This window comes from Diabrotica undecimpunctata, chromosome 1 (assembly GCF_040954645.1).
Source record: "Diabrotica undecimpunctata isolate CICGRU chromosome 1, icDiaUnde3, whole genome shotgun sequence".
NCBI classification, from domain to species: Eukaryota; Metazoa; Arthropoda; class Insecta; order Coleoptera; family Chrysomelidae; genus Diabrotica; species Diabrotica undecimpunctata.
Window position 1 is genome coordinate 50,190,190 of NC_092803.1, and position 23,058 is coordinate 50,213,247.

A 23,058-nucleotide genomic window follows, 5' to 3' on the forward strand; every position below is an offset into this window, starting at 1 on the left:
CGCAATCGTTAATGATGGTCATATTACCGTCTACATTCACGGGGAGTCCACGGCACAGGCATGGATACGAGATGCAATGACATAGTTCACGCATATGGTCGTCCCGATTTGTTTATCACATTTACATGTAATCTAACATGGGATGAAATTAAAGAACTTCTGTTAGCTGGACAAAAATTATTACAAACAAAATTACGCCAGATCAAATTGACCAAATCGTCTCAGCAGAAATACCAGATGACGTTGATCTAGACTTATAGACGTCGTTACGAAAAATATGATTCATGGTCCATGTGGCGCATTCAACAAGAATTCACTATGCATGTCTGATGTGAAATGCACGAAACGATACCCAAGAAAATTGGTTTCTGATACCATCACTGGCAATGACGGATACCCACTGTATCGTCGACGATCAGTTAAGGATGGCGTTCTGAAAGTACGAAACGTTGATTTTGGAAGTCGATAATCGTTGGGTTGTACCATATTCACCGTTGCTCTCAAAGGCCTTCAAAGCACACATTAATGTTGAGTATTGTAGTTCAGTGAAGTCGATCAAATATACTTGCAAATATGTCAACAAAGGAAACGATATGGCATTCGGAGTAGGGAATGTGGCCGCACCGCTCGATGAAATCAACCATTGCATTAGCAGCAATGAAGCATTATGGCGCATCTTATCTTTTCCAATCCATGAACGACATCCAACGGTAGTACACTTGGCGGTGCATCTTGAGAATGGACAGCGGATGTACTTGACAGGAGATAATGTACGTGCAGGAGCATTGGTTCCACCGGTAACTTTAACTGCATTATACCCATTGTGCCAAGTTGATCTTTTTGAAAGACTACTTTATTCTAAGGTACCGAAACTATACACATGGAATGCATCGGCTAAAATGTGTCATCGTCGCAAACAGGGTAAAGCAGTTGAAGGACACCCCAAATTGTATTCCAGTGACGCATTGTGTCTTCTGTACACTGTTCACCCGAACAATACAGAATGCTTCTATCTGCGATTGCTGGTTATCAATGTACGTCTCAATGTACAATGTATCAATGTACAGTCAACGGTCAGCTGTGCGCCACTTATCGTCAAACTTGCCAATAACTAAATCTTCTTGATAATGATGCACATTAGGACACTGCAGTGGCTGATGTATCGAATACTACAGCTCAGTGTTGAGTGACTCATCAGATAGGCAGATTGAGACCTCAGTTTCTTTTGACGGTTCTCGTATTTCTGGATAGAAAGATACTGGTACGTCACAAATGAGGGGAGTAGGCAGATTGAGACCCCGAACTCAAACGGAACCATATCCCTCTTGATAATGGCTCTAAAATGGTACCGAAATGCCAAGTTTTTAATTCTCAACGCGGTTTTTCCCGAGAACTTTCATTTACCTGGCGGCGAAAATTTTTCCGGATATATTTCCGGATTACTTCAGTTTACAAGACAACCAATACTTGGTTAGGATGTTCCTAACCTTTTAAATATATACTATAGTATGTCAACAATCAATATAGATAACACTTGAGTATATTTTTTATGTAGATTTTAACAATGTATTACTTATATTTTGTGCCTTTTATTTTAATCATGCACTTTCGAGATCACAGTGCAATATTTTTTCTTAATTTCCTAAGGTAATTTTGACTTTGTCCATATTTTGAGTTGACAAACTGATAAATATTATTAGATACTCAACTAATGTACTGCTACCAATACGAACATTTTATTCAACAAAGTTGTTCTTTTTTTCAGATTAAAGAGATCCAAGTGAGCGATATTCTACTGCGAGCCCCATTGGCATTGGCAGAAGACGACCCCTAAATATACATTCGGAGGCCAATATGCCTCCAAAATGGTCAAATGATATGCCATATCAACATGATCAGTATTTCCCTTCCGCATATTTTTAATCGTTTTTTAATTAATCACGTATTACTAGTATGTAGTACAAACTGTTTTTTAAAAGTAGTTTTATCTTTTTATTTATGTTCGTTACACAAGATGGTTTGGGATGAGTGAAAGACATTGGTTCAACGGGAAAAAAAGTAATTGTTTACTTTTTATTAAACCATTTACCACTTATAAATAAAAATTTCAACCTTAAAATATTTCATGAATACAAGAAGTATTCTTGAAGTTTGCTACGGATAATAAAAGATATTGTTCGCGAAAAAAGTGACAGGTTACATAGTATTTGCTATGCTATTTTTGCTGCATTGATGTGATTAAAAGTTGTGAATATGAAATCTATGCACGTCATTATTCATTGTTCAAAAACGACATATTCGTTTTTGAGATTAAAAAACACCTACTTCAACTAACACCCACTACCTAACCTAATTTAATTTAAAAATTTGCCGTTTTTGCTACATTTCACATCATTAATTAACCCATTAAATATTCATTAACTTATTAACAAATAGGGCTCATTGAACAAAATGAAAGTTGAAACTTCCAATGTCCATTCCAAACCATCTTTAATCTACAAACAGAAAAGTATTGTGTTGTGTACTTAGTTTAGTTGTTAGGAACTGTATCGGGACCACTATTATTTTCGAAAAATCATCATTTTTCAAAAATATTGATAGCGAAGATAAGAAATACTGGTCAAGTTCCGCGAAACTTATAGATAGATTATTGTAATAAAAATTTTTATATTTATATATTAATATTTTTTGTATTAATAAATTCGTTTTTGGGGTTTTCACTATTTCGAACAAAAGAGTTTTTGGCTCTTATTTTCCCAAGAATTCGTTTTATTTTACAAGTGCTACATGTTTTATTTTTCGTAGGAAGGTCTGAGGTTTATGTTAGTAAACTGAAAAAGTTGTAGCTCTTCCAAACTATCGTATAAATTGTTAATCTATTATATTGGCTTGTACACTAGTGGCCAAAATTCTGGAAACTTATGGATATATTTAAAAAAAAACTGACAATTGTTATTATGAAAAAATTGGCATTTCAGGCATGGAGTTCACGAAATGAGTCAGATCTTCTGGTGTAATAACTCTAAACCAGTTTTGCTTAATTTCTTCTATCAGTTCTATCTTGTTACTTGGCTTTCAACGTGATACTAACACTTTCAGCCTTAACCATAGATTTTCTATTGGAGTTAGATGGAACTATTTCCAGGCCAAGGCAGTACAGTAACGTCATGGTTTCTCAACCATTCCATATTTTGAAGTCTTGGCTGTATGGCAGGGCACTCCATCCTGCTGGAAGATTGGGCATCCTCTTTAAGAAAAAATGTCTGATAGCCGGCAGTAGTTTGGCGTACAATATTTCTTTATGATAATTTTTGCATTAATATTGCCCTCTATTCATGCCAAACGTTCAACTCCGTTAGTGGTTGTTCAAGCCTATACCATGACATTCAAAGAGTGACCGTAGTACACTGGGGCAAAAGGTTTTCCGGTCGGAGGAGAACAAACTTCACTCAGTCATTTCCAAAGATCGAGATTCTGCTTTCATCACTCTAAATTACCTTCCTCCACTATTTTTTTGTTCAGGAATGGTTTCTTTCTAAGAAGAGCTTTCTAAGGCTGTTTTGCGCTGATTTGGTCGTTTTAAAGTTCTGATAACGTTTATAAACTTTCATTGTATCTGATTTTGTGGCGGCATCACCCAATTTTTTTGCTATTTTTTGATATGTTTAACCTTCTTCACGAAGGGTAATTGCTTTGGCTCTCTTTCCTGGCGACCTATCAACACGTTTTGGGTCTCTGGGAGCCATTTTAGTTGAATCGACAGTGATTTGTTCCTCCCAGATTATTAAAAAATATTACCTTAACAACAACTAGTCGAAGTCACTAATCTAATAAACACTGGAAGTCGCACGAAACTACTAAATGCTTCCAATTGGACGACTAAAGGTTGATTCAGACCAACAGTCACGGGAAGATCAGATACCAGTCAAAACACCTTCAAGTCAAGGGCCAACTCATTCACACACACATTCGGAGCAGATCACACTGTCAGTCTACTTCAGCATTTAGGTCGATCAAGATGTAAAAAATTTAAAAGAATTTCACTTGTAATGTAAAACAATTTTTTAAATTACAATTCTTCATTGCTATTAAATTGAAGTTAGACTTATATTATACTAAATACAATGCTCAATATAACGACACTGGAAGGAAATTAGAACATTTTCGTTTCTCTGCAACGGTCAAGGAAGATCTTTTTCGTTTGTCAATAATTTTTTTTTTGTTTTTCATTAAGTATTTAACTTCCAACAATAATTATTGTCTTACGAAAAACTGGACATGTCGACCCATGAATTATTGTAAAATTTAGTGTGAATAATTGATACAATATATTAATATTTCCAGAGTAAAATGGTTGTGATAAATCATAATCTTTCTTCACGAACGCACTCAATTAAGTTTTCAAACAGGTGGCTGACTGTCGACTGTGTCCTATTCACAACTTCCAAATTCACACCAACCAACCTAGCAGCGAAACTTGACGCAGTATTGCCAGTGTTGCCATTCACAAATCTCGAATTTTCGGCGTTTCGCTTGAATCCGTTTCCATATTTTATCATAAAATTATATTATGTAAATATATATAGAGTGAGAAATACATATTAGTCAGAAATATAAAACAAAATATAAATATAATTGTATTGATAAACTAAATGTATAAATCACGATCATGGAACGAGTGTTTCCAGAATTTTGGCCACTAGTGTTTTATCAAAATTGGAGGCATGACATTCTTTTCATAAACTACATAAGGTACTTAGTAACTTGTACATATGTTTAAATGAAACATTACAAGAGTTTTCTTCTTTTGTTTTATTTTAATTCATCTATTACAGGTAGCTGGTTTCCTTTCTTCTTCTTCAAGTGCCCTGTCCGTTGCGAACGTTGGCTATTAACATGGCAATTCTGATCTTATTTTCGGCGCTTCTGAATAGTTCGACCGATGTGAGCCCGAACCACTTCCTCAGATTTTGGAGCCACGAGTGTCTTCTCCTGCCTGGCCCTCGCTTACTGTCTATTTTTCCCTGGACAATCAATTGCAGTAGACGGTACTTATCGTGTCTCAATATGTGGCCTAGATATTCAAGCTTTCTTTGTTTAATTGTATTCACGATTTCTTTCTCCTTTCCGATTCTTTGGATTACCTCTGTGTTGGTGACATGTTCGGTCCAGGATATACGAAGAATGCGTCGGTACACCCACATTTCGAATGCTTCTAGTTTTCTCGTGAGCGTCTCCGTCAGCGTCCAGGCCTCCACACCATACAGTAAGATCGGAAAAATGTAGCATTTAACTAGTCGTAGTTTTAGGGGAAGAGACAAATCCCTGCTTATGAGGAGCTTTTTCATATTGCTAAATGCTGCTCTAGCTCGTTCTATTCTCGCCTTAATTTCTGTGGCCTGTTCCCATTTTACATTTACGTTGGTGCCAAGGTACACATGGTTTCCTTTGTTAAATCAAAACGTTTTTATGTACTACGTTCAAAAACATTATAGTTTATAAAACTAGACTTGCAAGGTTTATTCAAAACAACGGAAATATTATGAAGTGGGTCGCTTTAAAAGTTCGATAAATGAAAGAGAGCGCAAGTGACGGCTAAATATGGGCAGTACGATTAAATTATAACTCTAAAACAAAGATGTTATATAAAATTGAACAAGATTTATTATGAAATTCACATTTTTGGTTACACATAAACCATAGATCTTCTTATATTTTGTATTAGACAATGCTAGGAAGTTATATTTTAAATGAAATCTTTATCCACAGTTAAATTGTTATCTTATAACTTATAGTTGTCAATTTGTGAGATAAACTTACGAAGTTTAAGAGGATACGAAATTTCATACATAATTAAATTGAGAGATTACTACATCCCAGACGGCAAGAAGCCATGGGGAAATACAAAAGAAGAAGTAAATTGCAGTAAAAATAATTCATTTTATTCATTCAATCATTTTCATTACAATATATTATTTATTTTCTTCCCAGTCCATGTTTGCGACCGGACTTAGTTCTTTAGGCTGGTCTATTAGTTGCTTAATTTCTAAACCTCTATGTAGTTTTGTTTATCTATGTATTTTACCCGAAGAATATTTCTGGTACTTTGTCATTCTCGGAAGAGCTGGCTGTAAGATCTAGAAGTTTTGCTTGTTGTGAATTTCCTCTGGAGAGTATATGGGAGTCTGTATTTTATTGATTCATGGGTGATGTGTTCTTAGTAATAGACCCCAGATATTTATTGGTAAATTGCCGTCTGTCTTGTATACCATCCTACAATGTACCTTTGCCTTGAAATTCAAACCGGTATCATATTAAGTAGGATTAGTTTGGCCTACATTTTACACAACTGAATCTTACGCGTAGAATAATAAATTATATTTAGTTTATAACTTGATGAGCTTGTTGATAAGTTAGTGCTTTAAACTGACTTCTTCCTGAATTTTATTTCCTTGTAAAGGATTCTTTTCCAAATTTAGTTATATGAATTTTCGTTCTTATTTTTTCTTTTTCCTGTTTTAAACTGTATTTGTCCCTTTTTTAGGATTAGCCGTCAGACAAACAAGGTTTTCCTTTAGCCGCTTATTACACTTGCTCGATTTGGTTATGATCTTGCTATTTTTATTGATCAATTTTTCGAGTTAGTGTTACCATCAGTAGAAAAATAATAATAAATAATTTAAAAAACAAAAACTTGTACGTTTTTAACACTTCCACAAAATTTATTATAATTTATTATCACAATTTGGTATCAATATCTACTTGAATGCCTGGTTTGTAAGATTGCATTATAATTTTATCTTTAGAAAGGGTGTCCCAAAATTTACGTAAGATTTGAATTGAATAGAAAACACTGTTTTTTTCTTCTTTAGATTGTAATTTTTTATTGAATCACAAAGTACATAGGATAGGGTTATGTATCGAATAACACATCAGACAAATAACCTCCAAGGCTTTGCTGCCGCATACGCACTCTTTTATCGAAATTTTCCATGACCATTTTGCATATTCTTTCTAGGACTTTCATCAATACTCTCACGCAGTGTGGCCAATTGATTCAGTCTCTCTTAATTTTTCAATTACTCTCTTCACAGTCGGAAATAAATCAATATTCCGACCATATTTTGTACTTTCATTATTTTTAAAATATTGTTCAACAACGCGTTGTTCTCATGTGTAACTCTCGATTTTTACTATACTTAAGCTGTCATCTGTCAAACTGTTTTTTTTTTGTTGCCAAAATTTTACTGACACTTATTAGTAATTTCTTATTGTTTCTTTAAATTTTTCTAATCACTATAGAATTATACAGTATGATTACATCAAACATTATGTTTATGGTGATGTGCGCGGAATGATGTATTTTTGCCACGAATTACCAGACTCATCCGACCGGCCAAACCTTCAGAAGCTATCAGACTATAGAGATTCACTCAACGGCGTATCTGCGGGGCCTTATTTACTCCTTAAAGTATTAGTTAGCGTTTTCTGTAATTTGGACACACTTGCACCCACTTACTATAACATAGTTAGATACCACTACATAAAGTAATTATATGAAATTGCTATGTTTTCTTGCTCTCATAAACTTATCATGTTACTTTCGAAAAAACTGGTTATGAAACGTTTGCAACCACGTGGAGTATTGTATCGCATTATTCATTACCCTATTTAAATTCCCGAAGAAATAAAACTTCGAAAAAACCGAAGCAATATATAGGATAAGCAGATAAAAGAAAGAATATATAACCAAAATCAACAAACAAGTTTAAATAAGGATCTGGGTAATCTGCTTAGAATACAACAAGCAAGTACAATAGAAGATTCCGAAAGATTCAACATACTTTAACGAATTTAAATAAAAGGAGTAGTTCTAATTTATATAAAATATTTATTTACAACACGATATTATCTTTAAAACTAAAACTAAACTAATAAGAGCGCTGCTTATACATACAAATATGTTATTCAGGAATCATCTAGAGTAGTCCGGTTCTAATCGTTACCATGCCATATGTTCGTCGTACCTCGATCGTTATCTCGAACATCGGAAAGATTGTAGTATATGCGTCATCTTTCTGAGACAGATCCATGCAAAAAACATTTAATAGACGCATAGCGAGGCCCTTATTGTTGGTCAAATAAAATTTGAATAGATCAATAACGGTCTCTGTATTTATCTGCTAAATGCTTCAAGTTTGTTTTGGGTTCATCATCTCCCACCCTGATGTTGTCTAAACGGCTAGACACTGGCCTCCATTAAACTGTTACACTAGGCTTTGTCTTAAGCTGTTGTAATCCAGTGTCAATCTCGCAACATGCCCTGTCCACTTCAATTTTAGTGTCGTAATTCGTTGCATTATATCTTGTAATTTTGTTTTGTTTGAATGACTTTATTTTGAGTTGGTCAATTTTAAATTTAACTCGGTCATACATCTATTAGAAGAATGATATGAGCAGAAACAAATAAAGGTAACTTCTTTTAACAATTATTGGTACCTATATTTGATTTATCAAAAATGAGTGTCCAATGGCAGATTTGTGTTTAGTTATAGAACATTTTGACAACTAAAATTTATATATTAAAGTTAAACAATTTGGATGATTTGATGATGTTTATATAGTTTGTTATATTTTATTTATATTTTTAATGTGGTAACTGTGGTTAGAGAGAGATAGCAGCTTTTTTATCAAACGAAAAACGTGGTGGAGGTTTAGTATGACTGTGAGCATGAGGGTCTGAAGTTTTGCTATTTAACAAAAAAGAGAGAGAAAGAACTATATGGCCTTAAACGTTTGTTAGTATTTTATATTCGTATGTTTCACACGGAACATCACTGCAGTGAATTTAATAAATTTTTTTATTACGAAGTTGTATTAATTTTGACCTAAATATCGAACAACATTCGGTTAAACGCAGAACAAATGTCATTACGCATCATATGAAAATTTACATTAATTTTTTCATTGAATCACAATAACGATGAACTTATGTGATGTCGTGATTTCAGTAACAAAAATGTTCAATATAGAATAGAAATATGCTTTACTGTCACTGAAAATTGTACAATTTTATGGACAAAGCTTACAAAAAGTCCAAAAAATAACAGTAACAATTAAAATTTACTAAAATTACATAAATCGTCAATATTACAAAATAAAAGATAATAAAATACACAATCCATTGCAAAATTTAGCTTAATTGCAAATTGCATAATAAAACCTTATGAACTAGTTTACACATAAGTTTAAGTTGCTGCATGTGATACCCTAATATATATATAAAAATAATTTAGTTGCTTGTACCTAAACGAACTGTAATTTCTTAGTTATTCGTTAAGAAACTCTTCCACTGAATAATATGGTCTTTCAGATAGATAGGCTTAGTTACAAAGGAGATTGTTGTATAACTTTTATGCCGAATATAATATAGATTTCTTTACTAACTCGGTGGACGGGATCGGTAAATACACATCAAAGGTTGAATTTCTGTTGGAGTAGTCATGATTAGGTCTTGCTAGAAAAGACAAAAAAAGTTTCTAGAATATATAAAGAGGGAAGAGTTAAAATCCCGTGATTTTTGAAGTAGCTTCTGCAATGTGTTTTCTACTGAGATCAAAAATAACATTAGATTGGTCAGCTGTACTAGAACCTTAAAAAGAAAGGACATATCGAAGATGAGACTCCAACAAAGAAAAATATGTAAATTTGGAAGATGCTAAACATAGCAGGCTGAGGCTAGTTTTTTACTTAACAAATCGATATGAAGGGACCATTTAAGGTTGCTTTCTATAAAAATACCAAGAAATTTTACAGAATCAACGATACTGATCTGGCTGTTATTAAGAAGCAAGGGTGGAAGAGCTCCTTTATAGGATAATGCTACTGCCTTATCCAATCAGTATCGTTTGCTCTAACTAGTTGTTTTCTATTCCTCAAGTAAGATTGGAACCAATTCAAAGAAATACCTCGAATTCCGTAGAAATTTAGTTTTTTTATCAAAATGATTTACACAGTCAAAAGCTTTGGCATAGTCACAAAAAACAGTGGCAGTATAAAGATTATTGTTTAGTGCTTGATAGATCTCATGTAGTACAGAAAACATAGCATCGCTGGTACATTTATTAGATAAAAAGCCGAACTGACTTTGTGATAAAATGTTGTTTTCAACGAGAAAGGACATATGTCGGGCTTTTATAGTCTCTCAATAATTTTGGATAGGTAGTAAGGCAATAGGCCTGTAGTTGCAGACATTAGATTTTTCGCCACCGTTATGAAGAGGAATAATAATGGCTGCCTTTAGGCACTCTGGAAAACACTTTTAGACACCTTTTTCAAAAGAATCGTTAATTAGTGAGACCAGGACTGCCAACACATTTTTTGGGAGGTTATGAAAATTTTTATGGATAGTCCATCAGTACTACAGGAAGATTTGCTTTTGATACTACTGATTGTTTGGATCAGTTCAGATTTATCAACTGGTCTTATAAAGAATGAATTCGAGACGTTTTTTGAATTGAGGAGATAAGAAATAGGATCTTGTTGTGGCAAAATAGTTGATGTTATATTTTTACTCACATTAACGAAGTATTCATTTAGATTTTCAGGGTTTGGAAGAGAAAATGGAAAAATTAGCTGTGTTTTATTTCGAAGATCGTTTATTAGAAAAGTTCCTCTGTACTTGGAGATATATTCAGTGACAAAGACGTTCGTAGTAAATTTCTTGATGTACAGAAATGAACGCATATTCTTGACTGAATGCGGATACCTTTGGTATATCTAAGTAGAGAAATAGAGTAAAAGGCATGTGATTAAATTTCATTCACGTTCGATTGTAATAAAAAAATACAAATTAATTAACCACATGCAATGATGACAGTAAAATCTCCTGTTAGTGATCCCATAGTAAATCATAAGGAAAAATTCTTATGTTACTAAACTGACATGGTTAGTATCTGATCTTACATTTAGTTTACTCTCAATAAACACTAAACTCTGATTTTATATGTATATTATTTAAAAACATAAATGATGTATCCTCAATATGTTACTGACTTACTAATAGTGGTATTTTCCATTTGAGTAACTTACTCTTTTAATATAGGTAACCAGATCCTACTGCATTCTGCCGAGGAATTTTCGACGCAATTGGTCTCATTTAGCATAATTAGAGCCGCTTCTTTAATTTTTCTCTTTTTACCATCTGTTTCTTTTAGGACTATACTTGAATCGTTCCATTGAACCCTATGTTCATTTTCCCATGCGTGTTTACATATTTGGGATCTTTCAAATTCTCTTTTTTGGATATAAGATTAATGTTCACTTATTCTAACATTCAATATTCCTAATGTTTCACCCAAATAAAAATGTTCACCCTCACAAGGTATTTTATAAAAACAATCTTTTGGTTTTTATTGTTCATTGTTAGGTTTAGTTTTATATTAAATAGATCTCAATGTGTTTGTTGTTTTGAATTTAGTTGAAATGTTGAATTTATTTCCTATTGTTAGCTTTATTTCCCGGAAGTTTTTCCTAACCTTTTATGTATGGTAATCTTATTTTCCTCGTATTATTTATTGTGAAGGTTATACCAATAGAAAACAATTTCCGAAGCGGAAATGGAAACGTCAAATAAACTTATTTTAAAGTAAAATTGTGGCTATTCCCAACGAAAATAGTAAATCACAATAAGATGCCACAAGAAAATCGCTTCAGAACAATATTAACAGTTTTGAAAATACTCATAGCATTAATGATTGCCAACTTTTAAAACAGTTATAGTACTGAAAGAAAAAGGCAAGCATATACCTGAATAAAAGTTAAAAATTAATAGAGATAATCAAATCTGCGACTCCAAAAAAGAGTATCCCAGCATTGGGTAGTATATGGATATATTTTAGAGTAGTAGCCCAATTTTCATTATTACGTAACTTTTGACATGTGTATGTTGCCTGTTAAAACGTACGAAGATGAAATTACTATCCTCGCTATAATATCAATAGAAATGAATATCAATATAAAATATACTTACATTAAATAATATCCGTGGACAAAGATCTATGATAAATTATGTTATAACCAACAGATATACATCCATCAAAAATAATTGACGTAATATGTCTCAACACAGCAGATGTATGTAGGTAGCGACCATAGCCATTATTATTATGTAAAATAAGAATAATCCTGAAATACTTCACATCCAAGAGAGTGGCACCAACATAAACAAAAATCAGAATCGAAGGACTAAATATGAAATCTACGGAATACTTATACAGACAAAGAATATCAGAGAAGATTGCTGGGAATGAAATATTAGAAAACGATAACATCGAGGGAAGCTGGGAAAAACTAAAAATAACATAACTAACGCAACAACAGGTTCACTTGAAGAGAGGAAAGAAACGAACACTAACATATCAAAAAAACCCCATGGTTACAGAGGAAGTGAAGACAAAATGTGAAAAAAAGAAGAAAGCCTTTTTATAACACAGAACACAACAGGCATATAACCACTATAAACGAATCAGAAATGAAACGAACACTTTAGTCAGTCAAATAAAAAGGGAACACTGGCAGAGGTTCTCCAAACATATGGAAAACAAAAAGAAATATGGAGAATGATCAGAGGACATTGAAAAGAGATAAACGAACACTAACTAATAAAAACGAAACACATTCAGAAGGAAACATGGGCAGACTGCTTTCGATCTCTATTTGCTAAGGATAAGGTAAGGAACCACCAACACCAGAAGTGAAGACAAACGGAGAAATAAATATCGAGAAGGGAGAGAGAGGCAAAGGAAGCATAAGCATCCTAATACTTCCCTTCAAAGAGGGAGACAAATCGGGCACGGAGAATTACAGAGGAATTAATTTATTAAACACAACACTAAAATTAACAACCAAAGTGAAAACAAATAAACTGAATGAAATTATAACACTAGTAGAACAACAAAGTTTTAGGTCGGGAAGGTCGACGTTATATTTATAATGAGTCAAGTGCAAGAGTCATTAGAAGAAGAAAAAGCTATAATATCAGTAAATAAATGTATAGTCTGAAATTTTCTTTATAGTTTGAAATATTGGGCAAAATCAAGTCAGAAAAAAGAAATCAAGTGCGAAATGGCCACAAATAGAAAGAACGTAGCATATCAAAAAACCATCGACACAGGTTGTACACGGAGAAAAAAAGAAGCAGACGATATTAGCCGTTGAGAATTTAATTCACGATTAAAAATTTGTAATAACACTAACGGTGAAATTCTACATGATAAAAACTCAGTTCTTAACAGATGGGCACAACATTTCAGCGAACATCTAAATATAAACGATATTGAAGGAGGTTAAAACATAGAAAATCAACAAAATCTACAACGTCAAGTACACAGTGAAGACCCAACAAGAGAAGAAGTGTCAAATGCGATCCTAAAACTCAAAGACAATAAAGCCCCAGGAATCGACGAAATCGGTTCGGAAATGTATAAAAAAGATGGTATCAACTTTTTGCAGCAATCCATAAACTAATAGTACTTATATGGCAGAATGAATGGGTATCAGAAGAGTGGCTAAAGGGAATAATATGTCCGTTGCATAAAAAGGGTGATCGACTGGAGTGTAAAAACTATAGAGGCATTACTCTATTAGCAGCTGAGTACAAATTATTCGGCAATGTATTTGAAAAACTTAAAGGATATTGTTGGTCAATATCAATGCGGATTTACTGCTGGAAAGTCAACTACACATCAAATTCATGCACATCGGCAGATTCTAGATAAGTGACTAGAATATAACATAGATACACACCACATCTTCATTGACTTCAAAGCAGCCTACGACATTGTGAAAAGAACTGCCTGCATTATATAATGCAATGATAGACTTTGGGATCCCACCTACGTTAGTTAAGTTGACAAAACTAACAATGCAAAACGTAAGCTCATGCGTTAGAATTCAAGGGGAAAACTCTACGTTCTTTGACAGTTCCAGGCGGACGCGCTGGCGTGTCTCCTCTTTATATTAAATTAAATGTTATAATGAATGGAACTATTTTTAATAGATCGACGCAAATTCTCGCATTCGCCTAGTTATAATAGGCAGAAGTATGAGAGACATGGTGCAGTGTTTTACAAGGCTTGCGGACGCAGCAAGTGAATTAGGACTTGTGGTAAATGAGGAAAAAACCAAATATATGTTGGTTTCTAAAAACCCTCGAAATATCCAACAGAGAATTCAAATTAACAACCATACCTTTGAGCAAAGCTAAGAATTTGCCTATCTTGGATCGCTAGTAAACGCAACAAATACGACAAGCGACGAAATAAAAAGACGCATAGCAATAGCAAACAGAACTGTTCACGGTCTCCAGAAACATTTAAAAAATAAAAATATAAAATGTGCAGTAAAGCTTAATATATACAAGACCTTTAATAAGACCGGTTTTGATATACGGGGCTGAAACGTGGACCTTATCGCAAAATGATGAAAGATTTCTTGTTATTTTTGAGAGAAAAATTCTTAGAAAGATTTTTGGGGCCGTAAATGAAAATGGGCTACGGCGTCGAAGATACAACTTTGAACGATATCAGTTATACACCGATCCAGACATTGTGAAATTCGTTAAAGTGCAGAGACTTAGATGGGCTGGACACATTGTTAGGATGTCAGATCACGAATACACCAACAAATTAACATTTTCAAAACCAGCGGGCACAAGAAGCAGAGGACGACCACGAATGAGATGGATTGATGATGTGGAAGAAGACCTACAGATTCTAGGGGTTAGAAGATGGAGGGAAGTTGCCAGGAATCGACAGGAGTGGCGACTTCTTTGTGAGCAGGCCAAGATCCACAAAGGATTCTCAAGCCACTTATGATGATGATGACGAAATTTATGGTCGCCCAGAGAAAAATGAAACGAGGAAATATACTTAAGAACCTAAATATACGGCATCATCGAACGAATTTCCAAACTAAAGTGTAACTAGGCTAACCATGTCGCCAGAATGAATCATTACATATTTAAGAGGAAGATATTTGAATTATAACCGAAAAATGACAAAATATGCAGATCCACTGTGTGTTGTATACTGGACAGACGAACAGAAAATGGTGAGAACAAACTGGATCCAACCTGCTAAGTACAGAAAAGAAGTAATTTAGAGAGAGTCCAACAGTGGACGTGGACAGTGGGGTCGGATGGTGATAAGAGTAAGATAATTTATGTACTGTTTTGTCCTTTGCCCAAAAATTGATGTTTAATAAAAGTTCTACGAGGTGAAGGCCGTATTATCGCAAAATACAAAATAGGACTTGATGGCGCGTTTTCACCGAAGCTCTATGCTCCACTTAAAAGTTCAAGAACCTTATATCAAGATAAACAATGGAAAACTAGTTATCAACAACGTACAATATAATAAACACAGACGAGTGCCTTTCTGACATAAATTGAATTTCAAAATTATTTATTTAACCATAAACTTTCTAAATCTACAAAAATTGAAACATTGTAATTGTTAATAGATTAATAACTTTAACCTCAATGTTTTGTGATCATGTAAAAAATTTTCTGAACTAACCTCATGTAAGTTTTTATGCTTCTTATACAATACTTTTTCGTTTTTCATAGTATTACTGAAAAATTAATTTAAATTTATTTTAGAGCATATCCTGATGAAGCAAATAAATTTTGCGAAAGCTTGATATTAACAAAGAGTTTTACTTATCTTGCCCTTATAATTTTTCGATCGGCTATATAAGTAACCGCATCGACATGGAGAGTCAGTTTCAAATAACAAATAGGGCTCTGAAATACTTACCGGCGTGAGCCGTAGTATTTCTAAACAACATATTAAATGCGAATCTAAGATATAGGCTCTTCCCAAATCGGTGTAAAGAAGCTCATGCCATCATCATTCCGAAACCAGGAAAGGACAGCAAATTCCCGCAAAACTACAGGCCGAAAAGCTTACTTCCAGCAATCAATAAGATTGTGGAAAGAGTTATCCTTAGCAGAAACAGACAGGCTAAGGATAATTCCATAAGCACAGTTTGGATTCCGATCAGAGCATTCCAGCCAGCTACAAGTACTCAGACTAACGTAATACATACCAGCCGGATTTAATCAAAAACAATACACAGGAGCATCCTTCCTGGACGCAAACAAAGCCTTCAATAGAGTCTGCCATAAATATCTAATTTACAAAATGAGAGGCTATGGATACAGCGGGACAATGACGAGACTGATCTCTTCATACTTAGGTAACCGGAGCTTCAGAGTTCGAATAGGACAAGTCCTGTCCGAACTCGGAAACCCGGAGGCTGACGTACCACAGGGAGCAGTCCTGTCACCTCTACTGTATACAATATACACGGCCGATGTTCCAAGATCACCTGGAACTCTACTCAGAATTTATGCCGACGACACGGCGATAGCGATCAAACATAGAAATGTAGATATAGCAGTAAGCAACCTGCAAACTCTTGCTCTTCAAAAAGAGACATCAACAGCCAGAGGAACAATTGACAGTGTAAAATAATTCCATCGAATGGAAAAGCGAAGCTAAATACTTGGGGGTAATGATGGATAAAGAATTAACTTTCAAACAACACGTAGATGCCACAACATAAAAGAAAAATTAGTGGGAAAAACCCCGTAGTTGGCTGTATACCATCGTTTAAAAAAACACAGAAGTTAAAACACTTCACACTTGTATTGTGGTATAAAAAACATATAGTTAAAACTTTATAAAAAGTGTCGTCAAAATTTAAATACTAGCATAACGTTTTCGATTTGAACAGATCATCCTCAGTGCCTTGTGTAATTGTAGCTAACAATAAAATTATATGTGTGACCTCCTATATGGGTTTACATCATTCCAAATGTTACATTTTGATTATGTTGTGACTCTAGGTCGATGACAATGGATAAATTTTAAATATAAAAGGCCAACATGGCATACGCATCTCTCGCATGGGGACACGTCTGTAAAACAACTAAGAAAAAGATCCAAGCTGTTCACAACAGCAGCCTAAGGGAAGCAGTCAACGTATGGAGCAGCAAAAGCTGCGAGACTGCTAGAGATAATGAGATATCATTGATTCCATCGATGGAAGCACAAGCGTCCGAAGCAACAAATATTGGGTTAAAAATAAATATATACCCCAGAGAGAAAACAAAAAGGAAAAACCAGAAGATAGTTCGTAGCTCTATCAATGCAGACAGTCACAACTACTTTATAGGCCCACTAATAAGATTTTTTTCAGGACATCCTACAAAAAAAAATATATAAAAAACGGCTTCGGTCACCAAAAAAATATAAAAAATACTAACAAATACCGGTGCAAGCCACGAAAAAAATTAACAAAAATCAAAAAACCCGGCACGTAGGACCCAAACACTCGAGCATCAAGTCTCCGAACTGGGCGTAGCCCAGAGCGGACACTTGAAGCCCGAGCAAGCAATTTCAGATTTGCGGATAAGTCACAAGAGGATAGCAGGAATCAAGCTCCTAACGCTAGCCTGCATTTGATTCGGTTGGGGATCCATGTTGGAGTCCTTGTACCCAGGACTCCCAAATGAACAGCATTTTGCTAATAATGTGTCCCTATCACGCATTAGAGGGGGGAAAGGGAAAGTGCTGTATAGTCAGGAGCATTGGAGCGCTGTGGAGTGATTTCTGTTTAAACTCTAATTAATACATGCCGCTCCAATGAATTGTTACACCCGAACATCATTTCAAGGGGTGATCAAGTCTCTCAGGCTATAACGTCGTCAAAATAATGGTTTTTCTCAAAACCAAAGTTATTCAACGCGGAGTGAAAACCGGAAAACCACAGAAAGCATTATAAGTCCCACGTTGGTTGTTACATGGTAAGTATTTGAAATATTTCGTTTATGTAAATATAAAATATATAAAATAAAGTCTATAAAAATAAAATATATTTTAATGTTGTGTGGCTAAATAAAAATACTTTGAACTAAATACCATTTGTGTTTTCTGGTATTCAATAACTTTTTTTAAAACTGTAAAACTTGTTGATGATTGAGTAAGAGATTTTTTTATGAGTGTGATATAACATCAAAGAGTTTTATAATAAACTAGATTAAATAATGCTGTTGACAAAGAGATGTGAGTAATAATAATCATTAGATATTTCAATGCTAACATTAGCAGTGGCGCTGAGGAAGACAACAGAGGCATACAATCTCGGCACAAGAAACAACAGGTGAGATAGACTATAGACTGGTACAGTTTTTTGTAAAGAATAACATGTTAATAGCTAATACCTTTTTAAAACAATATTCCAAGAGGTTATATACATGGAAGTCACCTGTAGACAGAGAATGACAGTTGTAATGAACTTCAGACTGAAAAGATTTCTGAAAGGCGAAAGAGAAAATGTTCCAAAAAAACACATTGCACAACTAAAACCCCCCAAAGAGAAAAGAAATTAGTCTTAAGGCCAAGAAAGAAATGAAATGAAGAAAGTGAACCTAATAAGAAATGAAGACATTGAAGAAAGGTGAAATGTTGTCAAAAGATCCAAGAAGATATCGCATTCATGAAAAAATTACACGAAGAAGAATGGATAACGCAAGAAATCATGGTCGTATTAACTGTGAGGTGGAAGCATAAATCAAAGTGAGCACAAAAAAATCCATAAAATCATTAAGAAAAACTGCAGAGAAGCTAAAGAAAACTGGATGTCAACAAAATGTCAAGAAAATGAGCAACTTCAGGAAAGAAATTATTGAAGTTCACAAGAAAGTAATAATAATGACAGGCGGATAGAAACAGACTAGAAACAATCGTAAGAAATAATTATAGGAACAGAGGGAAAACGTAGAAGATAAGGAGACATAGAAAAACTTTTCCACGATTATAGACCATGTGTCCCACCATCGACAGACAAATAAATAAATTAAAAATGTCTAGAAATAATTACCGAAGAAGTTGTTCATGCAATAAGAACACAGAAAAAAACCGAACTTTAAATTTCTCAAAAAAACTTCTACTATTCAATGAGATATAGGTAGATATGACTCGGGTAAAACACAATCGGACTGGTTAAAATCAACATTCCTAATACTACAAAAAAACCTAATTCCCCACAAGTCCATAACTACCTAATAAGTTTTGTGTCTGATATCCTTAAAACATTTTTCAGAATCCATAAAATAATTTACAGAAAATGCGAATAATAGATGGATAATAGGCAGTTCGCATTTAGTAAGTTGTTAATGCAAGACATTCTTTTTCTTTAAACGTACTTACAGAACGATACAGTCATGACTAGTCATATGCACATATTTTATAGACTATCGAGAGGTGTTTGATTGTGTTAGTTATAAAAAGATGATCGAAATTCTGAGGTTAACCGAGATTGATGAACGGTATTTAGACGTTATCACAGAACTCTACAGACACCAAATGGCAACAGCCCAAATAGAACAAACATAATTGGAAGATAAAACGGATTAGACGGGAGTTAGAGAGGGCCTGTGTCTCTTCGCCAATCCTGGTTAATCTGTACTCGGAGTCTATATTTCGACGCTAATAAACACAGCTAGATATCGAGGGAGAAAAAATAGAACAAATAACTCTGTAAAATATCTGAGCTAATATTAACATGAGTGTAATCTAGAAAAGAATCATTGGATATCAAGAATTTAACAAGCGAATTCATGAACATGACATTTTTTTACCAGATCAGAACTCAGATGCTGCGTTTTCTCTTCTACTCTACTAAAGTTGGACAAAGAATGCAGCACTTGAGTTATGTATTAAAGATGAAAGATACCAGCTACTTTGACTTATAATAGAGCGTAAAATACAGGGTAAAAGATCACTACGAATGCGATCAGCAAGAATTCATGGTTAAAAATCACATCAGTGGGAGTTGGTTTGACCGTTCATCTGCAGACATCTTTCCTATTGCAGTTTCTAAAACACAATTGTCATTTGATCGCCAGCCTTTGGAAGGCGATGGCGTAATAAGAAGATATAACAATAATAAAATATGTGGCTTCTTTATACATGTCTTATTATTATGAAACCAGAATATTACACATCAACCCCTTGAGCATATGCAACACCTTATATATAGATAGTGTGGCTGCATTCTGAAAAATGCGAACTGTTATAGAATGGAATCATATTAATTTTTGTGACCGCACCTTTGAGGTTTTATTTAAAATTTAGTAAATAATTTTACACATAATCACAAATTTCGTCATATATAAAGTAGTAAATTTTTAAAATAATATACAGGTGTTTATAACTCTGTTTTCATAAGTAAATAACATTTTGTATGAAAAAAAATAGTTTAATTAATTATCGAAACAATAAATAACAAGGACTACAGGAAATAAAATTTTAATTAAAGTAGTAGAATAATAAAACCTTTGGAATTTTTAAAAAGTTACAAGTTTCGAGAGTTGCCGCCAAGTCTTGCTTATTATTGGGCGAACGGATTATGGTTCGCGTATCTACCGGTAGGGAGTCATCGCTGAAACGAGCAACGATAAACGTGTTTATAGCTTAATATGTGAAATATAGAATTAGAGAGAGACGGATAATAAACAGTGTGTGCTATATCGGTGCGTGTGTCTTATAAACTAGACACATCTATTTCTCAGTTGTCTTGAGTGTGTCATCGCGTGTACTATGAAAGGGAAAATCGTAAGGTCCGACGTAGTTATTATAAAATAATGACATATCTGTGATATTTTAAGAATTCTAAAGATTTTAACTTACTGTACTCTCATCAAAAGTTACAGTGTTTGTGAAAAGTGCGAATAAGTCAGCTAGATTATGTCAAATTTCCTATGATAGTTGGCTAATGTAACATGGCCGCCTGAAGACTACTACAATACATGTCTTTTGTTGAATAAAGTTTAATATTTTTAATAAGAAATGGAGCTGAGAGTGGGCAACAAATATAGGCTTGGCCGAAAAATAGGGTCGGGTTCATTCGGGGATATTTATTTGGGTAAGTGTTGACATTTTCTATCACATTTCTTTTTGTAAACAATGGGTGTACAGGTGACGACTTGAAAAAACTCAAGTTCTTTCTGTATTCTAACTTGAAACGAAACTACATCACAAAGCCTCTTACATCGAGAAAATACTCTAAGCAGTTCTTAAGATCGTGCACATCCAAGTTCAAGAATGAACTTGAATGTCATCTGCCTATTACATACACATTATTCCAAGTGATGGGTACTTATCTATGCCCTTTGGGATTATGATCATTCAATATAGTAATCTTTTTGAATTTAATAGAATATAATATCCATTCATTGAAGTCCTCTAAAATAGGAACTATTAGAAATAAGGTGGTAAACAATATCAGCCTACCATGCTGCTCTATAGATTTCATATTAATAGAATTTATGTTAGTGTCTCTGTTGAAGGAAGAGGTCTTTAAAAAACAAAGAATCATTTTAGATTTTTATGTTCAATTCGTTCCAAAAATAAAACAGCACGTTTCTAAAATCTATTTTCATTTAAGTATTAATACTTTAGTATATAAATTAGTTAATAACATTTCATCAATTATAGATTCTTTACATATATCTATAAAATATTCCTATAAGTGTTTTATTGGAGACAAAAGCAAGTAATATATTACTATGTCACTCAAATTGGCACCAAAAAAATATCATCAGCACATGTTTTTTGGGTAAATACAGGAAAAGGAATTTTCTTGAACTAATCAAATTGATCTTGTTTCAATTCAAGATTGGACATAAAATTGTAACATAAGTAGTTAGAGTCAAACTGGTTTGTTAATACATTTAAATCCTGTTCTACCTATTTATGGTTAATAAGAAAGGAGTATCTAAGAGAGATGATTTTTTAGAAAAATCATATACTTAAAGGGGATGAATATTATTATGTTGTGGATCTAGAATTATATAATTTTAGTTACACTTTTTTGTGTTTATTTTTCTATCAGTACTAAACAGCAGTTATAAAATAACTTTATTTTCGAATTTTTTATTTAATTCTTTTGCAAACCAGAAACCGTGAGTATCTACTTGAAAGTAATTTAAAAAAGAAATGCCCATAACCAATTAGAATAGATTTGCACATGAACCAATGTGATTAAGACTAGACTAATATAAGATAAAGATTATGAGTATTGATATCAATCCATCAAATATCATAATGATCAATAGTTTTAAAGCTGGGAAATTGTTTGATATTGGATGTTCATAACAAATCAATCAGAGTGTAATGGCAGGACTAAAAGCAGAGTAGCAATAAAAATATGTCAATATTGTTCTGAAATTAGTTCCTGATAATAACTTGGATATAAACAACAATTTTAAATAAAATTCTGTACTTTATGTTTAACTCTATATATCCCTTTCAGACCTGACATTTTCCCTGCAGAAATTTTTTTTTCTATTGAATCTTCTTAATGGAAGATTGTAGTAGGCTAAAATCAAATTTTTAACATTTTTGTTTAACAGGTAGCCATTTGACAGAATGTCCATTGCAATGGACATTGGGACTATAATACGAATTTAGGAAAATAATTTCATATGATATTTTTATTAAATATAGTATATTTGTATGAAGCAAATGTTAAGTTACCTAATTTAAATGAAAATATTTGAAACAATTTTTGTTCTTTACAAAACATTAATGTACATTACATTTTTCACAAAAAACATGCGTTTTACCATTACACCCAACATTTTTGCATCTGAATGGTTCCTTTTTGTTGTCATACTCAGGTAAATGATCTATTCTATTCATCCTTATTTCCTTCAATGGTCTAATTTCCACTCTGGGTCCTTTTGGAGTGTGGGGAGAATTCTCATATGACATTTTGGGACGACCAACGCTTCTTTTTATTGGTTTTCCCCCTTTAATTAGCGCCTCAGCAATTTGTATTTTAAAATCTAACAAATCCATTTGATCTTTAAAAGGTAAACTAAGCTGCTTCCTTTTATATTCCAGACAACTATTGGCACAAACAAAATCAAAGGCATGGAAGTTTAAACGCAATGTCCTTTTTTTGACTTGATAAAGATTCTATAAT

The 23,058-nt window shown here is 33.5% G+C and overlaps 2 protein-coding genes and 1 long non-coding RNA gene across 3 annotated transcripts in view; 2 read left to right on the forward strand and 1 right to left on the reverse strand.

Annotated features, from left to right (window-relative positions):
- The window catches only part of l(2)gl (LLGL domain-containing protein l(2)gl), an 84,280-nt gene extending 75,409 nt beyond the window's left edge, over positions 1–8,871 (forward strand). The window contains exon 18 of the mRNA XM_072542171.1: positions 1,766–8,871. Coding sequence (XP_072398272.1) covers positions 1,766–1,834 — 69 coding nt within the window. The 3' untranslated portion in view covers positions 1,835–8,871. The remainder of the gene's footprint in view (positions 1–1,765) is intronic.
- LOC140449031 (uncharacterized) lies at positions 3,565–11,670 on the reverse strand. The gene is made up of 2 exons (XR_011951750.1): positions 5,439–11,670; positions 3,565–4,839 (listed from the first exon to the last, which is right to left on the reverse strand). It is a non-coding gene; the product is annotated as an uncharacterized lncRNA (long non-coding RNA).
- Positions 11,671–20,616: 8,946 nt separating this feature from the next.
- LOC140449037 (casein kinase I-like) overlaps positions 20,617–23,058 on the forward strand; it is a 116,402-nt gene continuing 113,960 nt past the window's right edge. The window contains exon 1 of the mRNA XM_072542180.1: positions 20,617–20,994. Coding sequence (XP_072398281.1) covers positions 20,919–20,994 — 76 coding nt within the window. The 5' untranslated portion in view covers positions 20,617–20,918. The remainder of the gene's footprint in view (positions 20,995–23,058) is intronic.